The sequence below is a fragment of the Cheilinus undulatus genome, linkage group 17 (genome assembly GCF_018320785.1).
Source record: "Cheilinus undulatus linkage group 17, ASM1832078v1, whole genome shotgun sequence".
NCBI classification, from domain to species: Eukaryota; Metazoa; Chordata; class Actinopteri; order Labriformes; family Labridae; genus Cheilinus; species Cheilinus undulatus.
The window spans coordinates 9,705,822-9,712,617 of NC_054881.1; the positions used below are offsets into that span (position 1 = coordinate 9,705,822).

At 41.5% G+C, this 6,796-nt stretch overlaps 1 protein-coding gene across 1 annotated transcript; it reads right to left on the reverse strand.

Moving 5' to 3' along the window:
• Window positions 1-3,367: 3,367 nt before the first annotated feature.
• On the reverse strand, window positions 3,368-6,594 carry LOC121525232 (proteinase-activated receptor 1-like). Its single transcript, XM_041811105.1, has 2 exons — window positions 6,513-6,594; window positions 3,368-4,419 (listed from the first exon to the last, which is right to left on the reverse strand). The coding sequence occupies exons 1-2, from the start codon at window positions 6,592-6,594 to the stop codon at window positions 3,368-3,370; spliced, it is 1,134 nt and encodes a 377-aa protein (XP_041667039.1).
• Window positions 6,595-6,796: the final 202 nt, after the last annotated feature.

The following is a 6,796-nucleotide window of genomic DNA, read 5'->3' on the forward strand; positions in this document are numbered from 1 at the left end:
GTGTAGCGTAGCCCTTTTTAGGCTAATATAAGGAACACGACAATTCAACATAAAAAAAAAAAAATTGAGCTATTGTTATTAAACACAGCCAAAATGGCTTGGGACAAAAGAAAAAAATAATTGCACAAAACGTCCCTAGGATCTCTTAAGCGTTAAGCTTCTGGTTTTGAGGAGCTTCGTTGTTCTCATGGGAATCTGTTTTACAAATAACAAAAAGAGTTGATGGGAATTAATTTTTATGGGAAAATAACTCCATGGGAAATGTTGGTTGCACCAGTAACCAACTGCTGTGTCTATCTTTTCATGTCTGAGTTGAACATTCGTATACTGTTTAAACTCTCATGCAATAACTAATTACTTTAATTACTTTTCCCATTTCCAGAGAGCTCCCACCGATTCTCAGCAAAGATTAAGAGCAACAATGATGGAGTCTTAAGCCAGAGTAGAGAGCAATGCTTAAAAAATAAATAAATAAAAAAATAAAAAAATAAGTGTGTTTGTTAGAAAGAGACAAATTCAATGGTCACCTTCTAATGTGTTGAAAACAGAAAAAGATGACAGAGACAGGATGAAAAGATGTGTGACTACAGGGCTGTACAGTGCGACATAAATGTCGCAAAAGCTACGAGAAAATTGGTCTGTGCTAAGAAGTTTTCACTCCTCATCGCACAGGTGCTATGACAAAGTGAGAGAGGTGTGTGCATGCCAGACGCGCAGATAACACTTTAGGTTTGACTTGTTGCCCCAAAAACTTCACTCCACTTTGATTTGAGATTTAAATTTCATGCCCAGTCCATTTATTTCTTATTTTTGGTACATTTTAAAGGTTTATTTTGGGCATTTTTGTGCCTTTATTTTGAAAGAGGAGGATAGTGGATAGAGTCAGAAACAGGGACGAGAGACATGCCGTAAGGAGCCTCAGGCTGGATTCGAACCCGGGTTGTCAGCATACATGGGGTGCGCCTTAACCACTCGGCCACCTGCGCCCCATTTCTGGTACATTTTAGACTCAAGCAGAATGTTTTTTTCCTCTCGTCATGCGCAATTCAGCGCATCTGGAGCGCGAGCGGCCACACTCCACAATGGTGAGAGACTGATCTGCTGCAGCGCATACAGATGGGGCAGGCACAGAGCAGAGCCTGGTGTCAATATGTTGAAGAGGAGCGCTGCTATAATCCCAAGTTTTATTTTAAGGCACGTAGGCTAGATGATGTTAAAAACGTGTATCTACTAGCTTACTTCTCCGTTAGCCTCGTCCTCTCCAATTACACACTGACGGTTGCAGGGAGTTGGCTGTCAGTGAGAGGACAGAGCCCTCAGTCTGCGCTAACTTCTCATTAAAGATTAATGTATAAAACGATGCATTTTTCTCCACTAATATCCTAGCTGCTGCTGTTTGGTTAACAAGACAATGCGCGTCTGAATTTAGCACACAGGTCTGATATGACACGGACAAACAGACAGCAGTGTACGAGGGAGAGATGAGGGAGAGAGAGAGAGAGAGGGGAGCGCAGAGGAGTAGATAATACAGCCCCACACTGTAGAAACTATGTGTGTATTGTTAGGGTAAAGATGTGATTTGGAGATAGTTTTTTTTTAATTACCGTTGAACTCCAACAGTACTGATGTTATGATTACACTGTTAGAGAGAAAAGAGCGTCTGTTCATTTACATTAGCTCTATAAACATCAGACCCCAGTGTGATACTACAATATAGACCAAACTCTAACAGTGTTTAATTTCTACTAATGTTAGGAATATTTTCCCATTACTCTGAGGATCAGTAAATATATAAGGGGTGTCCAAACTACGGGCTGTGGGCCAACTGTGGCCCTTGGTCCATTTGAATTGGCCTGCAAGAAATTCATTACAAAGACCCCCATAAAATCTAAAACTATATTTCTTAATTTGACTAGGAATGCACAATATTTGGGGTTTATACAATATGGGGATATTTACAAATTAAATGTAGCTGATATCAGTACCAATATAAAAATGTAGTTTAGACCTAACACTTCAGTCCTTAAAACACAGTTTAAGGATGAACAAATAAACATACTTCAGTCTCTAGAACACACTAAAGTTTAGCCCAAGTTATAAGGATGAACACAGAAAAAGACTTCAGCTGTCTGTTGTTCCTGCCAAAAGTAAAAAAAAAAAAAAAGATAAATACAAACAAAAGGATTCCAGCAGCAAATAGCAGAACAAACTGAGCTCATTTGCTCCTCTGATCCTAAAATCTGATTTCCAAATCATACTGCTCTAATCATCTTTAAGCACCAACACTTCTACAAAGTTAGTCAGCTTCCAGCAGTTTGCTCCTGTTTTGTGTCTGAATGTGGAGATGAACCGTCAGCATCTCTTCTCTGTGATTGGCTGTTTGCTTTGGTAGACATTAATGAAAGCTGTTATTTAGGCTGTTTTGGTTTTGTTTTTCAAGTACATTCACTTACTAAGCATATATTTTGGTTACATGTTGGTTTTAGAGATGTAACAAACATTTTATATATTGTGCTACAGATTTTTGTTCTGTGCTCCAAGATTGTCAACCTCTGTAGAACCAGTGCTATGGGCAAAAAAGTTAACCTACAGCCCTGGACTAAACCATCCTGAGCTTCATGCCAGCTCACAGATGTGCCCATATTCTTATTAAATAGCTGTTAGTCTTTAAACCAGTGATCAGGAACAGTATCAAAAGTTTCTGGGGAAATGCCTGAACCAAACTCTTAAGAAAATCTAGAAAAAAATCTCCAGCCTTTTTCTTACCCTAAGTTTCTCTTAAAGACCATAGAGGAATCTCCTATTTGGGAAAATTCAAAATGAAAATTCTTGAGTAATTCAGGGAAAAAATTCTGCAAAGTAATTTCTATTTCCTGTCTGTCGTTAAACACTTAAATGAAGGAACAAAACTACCCAAAAGACCCACTGAAAACAGCCCCGGATCCACTTTTGGGTCCTGATCCACCAGCTGAGAACCACTGCTCTAACTCATCTTGGACTCAGAGGAGGTATTATCACCACCAATTGTTGGAGAGCTGGACGTGCTCATGTCTAACTGAGTCACCCCAGGTGCCTGTATACTGAGACAAGAACAGTAGTCCAGTTACAGTTCCTAACAGCCTGACTTAACTATGTATGGCAACTTATTAAGTATGTAGTGCAACCAAAGGCTGAAGCAATCTGTTTTAGCAATTTTAAACCTTTTGTGCCCCAGTGTGATATAGATTTTAAAAGATGTAAAAGGAACTATGCTTTAAAATTATGGAATTACCCTTTGATGCCTGCCTGATGTGCCTATCAGACCACTTGCTTCTTACATTGGCTGTAAAGGTTCCCCCGAGAAGAGTCACGATCAATGAGTGTTCTTTCAGCATTTTTTTTTGCGGTTTGATTTCACAGTGATTTGGCTGGTGGACCTGCTTGTATAGCTTGGACCAGATGGTGACTGACCACCATTGGTGCTCTGCTTGGTCTTTTGGCACCCCATCATACTGGATAGCTCTTTCTGGAACTGGGATGATCCGAAGTAGTAGACCAGAGGATCAAGGATGCAGTTGAGACTTCCCAAACACAGACAGACTAAATAGATTACATAGGGCCTGTGAGGATTCATCTCTTTCTCCTGGTCTTCTGTTTCTTCAGAATACATCAGCTGATGCACTAAGAGGACAATGTTAGTGGGTAAGAAACACAGCACAAACATCACCAGTACTGTTGCAGTTAAGAACATTGCTCTTCTTTTTTTCTGTGAGTGGTCTGGAAGCTCTGGTTGGACTTTACTCAGAGTCAAAATCACCCAAGTGTAGGACACCATGGTGATGATGAGAGGCAGGAAGAAGAGGAGGAAGCAGAGGGTGATGTAGTACATCTTGTACCACAAGAAAGGCTGTGAGGGTTGGATGTCATGGCAGGTGGTGATGTTCAACTCTGTGACGTTGAAAGTCTGTTCAGTGACAAGAAGGTGCATCAAGCCGACAAAGGAGAACATCCACATGGCTGCACAGGCAATGACTGCCTTCGCAGGACTTCTCCATGACAAAGACTGGATAGGATAGACCACAGCGAGGAGCCGGTCCACGCTGATGAGGGAGATGAGCAGAACGGAGCAGTACATGTTCCAGTAAAAGGCTGCGGTGACTATACGGCACATGGCACGACCGAATATCCAGTCATTTCCATTGAAGTGGTAGGAGATCTTGAAGGGCAGCCCCATGGAGAAGAGCAGGTCAGCACAGGCCAGGTTCATCATGTAGATCACTGCTGGCTTCTTAGGCTTTATTCTTTTTATGAAGACCAGCAGTGCACAGATGTTGATGGGCAAACTGAGGAGGCAGACCAGTGTGTAGAAGGACGGGATAATGGTGGTGGATAATGATCCTGTTAGAAACCGCCATGTCTCCTCTGAGAGATTCCGCCTGCCTAGGTTAGTTAGTAAAAGAGAAAGGAGATGAAAGTTAATTATGCACATTTTATAACAAGAATTGAAATTTAATGCACAAAATTTTAGTCAGTTGTTTCTTAACATTGAAAAACCCCGAAGTACAAAAAAGAGCCTGTTATAGTTTGACAATAAGTTTCAAGTAACTTTTTATCACCATTACAGGTCCTAATAGGGAAGCTACATTTACCCCAGCATAGTTTAGCAAAATCTGATCATTAAAGAAGTAATGTGAAAATGTTTAAATGAGGCATTATCTGTACAATTCATTTAGGTATGGGCTATGATTTTGTCTATAGTGGTGAGGATGACCATGCCTGTCTGTATTTGTCAGCCCTGCCCTTTGCTGGCAACCAGTCCAGGGTGTACCCAGCCTCTTGCCCAGTGACAGTTGGTATGGGCTGCAGCCCCACACAACAACAAAAGGGATACGTGAAATGCATAATAGATGAAAGCCCGACTGGACTTTGCAAAAAACTCCAAAATGAAAGCCAAGTGGTCTTTCACATTTTTGCACTGAGGAGAGTCTACCATCTAGCCACTCTACCAGATCGGTGGAGGGTTACAATGATGGTTCTCCCTCTAGAACTTTGCCCCATCTCTACACAGGATCTCTGGAGCTCAGTCAGAGTGGCCATCAGGTTCTTGGCGCCCTCTCAGACTAAGGCCCTTTGGCCAAGTCTGAGGTCCTGGGTACATCAGAGCAGGTTTTCTTTAGGATATTTCTGCACCTTTTTTCCATTCAGCTTTCTGTAATCCATCCATCCATCCATCCATCCATCTATGAATCCATCCATCCATCCATCTATGAATCCATCCATCCATCTATGAATCCATCCATCCATCCATCTATGAATCCATCCATCCATCCATCCATCTATGAATCCATCCATCCATCTTCTTCTGCTTTTCCAGGGTCAGGTAGCATTGGCAGCAGGCAAAGTAAGTCAACCCAGACGTCCCTCTCCCCAGCAATGTTTTCCAGTTCCTCCTGAGGGATTCCGAGGCACTCCTAGGCCAGATGGGATATTTAATCCCTCCAGCAAGTTCTGGGTCTGCCCTGCGGTCTCCTCCCATTTGGACGTGCCCAGAAGACCTCCATAGGTAGGCGCTCAGGAGGCATACTGATCAGATACCAGAGCCACTTCATCTAGCTCCTTTTGATGTGAAGGAGCAGTGACTCTACTTCGAGATCCTCACAGATGTCTGAGCTCCTCACCTTTGCCTACCAGTCCCTGCTGCTGAAAAACACCCCCACAGCATGATGCTGCCACCACCATGCTTCACTGTTGTGATGGTATTGGGCAGGTGATAAGTAGTTCCTGGTTTCCTCAGAACATCATACTAAGGCCATTCTCCCCCGATCGCTCAGTTTGGCTTGGTGACCAGCTCTTGAAAGAGTCCTGGTTCGGCCAAACTTCTTCCAATTGAAAATTATGGAAGCTACTGTGCTTTTGGGAACCTTTATTGTAGCCTTCCCAGAATCTTTTTTCTTGCAACAACCCTGCCTCTAACCTCTGCAAGCAGTTCCTTTGACCTCATGGCTTGGTTTTTACTCTGATATGCACTGTCAGCTGTGAGGCTTTCTATAGAGAGAAGTGTGCCTTTCCAAATTATGTCCAATCAATTTAATTTACTACAGGATGACTCCAAACAAGGTGTAGAAACACTCAGCAAAGATTGAGAGAAATGGGAAGTGCCTGAGCTTGCAAAGGCTCTGAATACTTATGTAAAACATTTTATTTTTCAGTCATTTAATACAAGATGTTAACTATCAGGTTAACTGAACTGTCAGGACACCCTCCTAAAAGCTATTGGAAGCTTACTTGGGATGGCCTTTTCATGCACCAATCATTCCCTAGCTGTTTTGTTCGATTTCTGTTGTTTCCTTGGTGTACGAATTAAATAAATGAAATAAAAATGAATTTTTGTTTCCTTGTTTGAGTAAAAAGACTTGATTTTCTGCGTTTCATAGAAAGTATAATTCAGGAAGTATTTATTAAACTGGTTTGTACATTACGTTGCAAAGAAGTTTTTGATATTGGATACGATCCCTCAGGTTGTCTTTTGTTACCATCATCATCTACACGACTGGGGGTTTTCTCTGTTCCTCTGGGAATGTTGGGTTGTCCGTAACTTGGGTGTATGTTGCTCATTCTGACGGGTCCTGTAAAGTCATATGTTTCCAATGAGATACAGTGATGCTTTTTAAGATTAAATTCCTTTGTTGTGTTTTTAATTCATTCACACTTATGCAAAACATCAAACTCTTTGAAATTTGGGGTTACTTAATACAACTGTGTATAAAAGGATCAGTCAGAATAGCATTTACAAAGTTAAACATTAGCATGAGTCCAG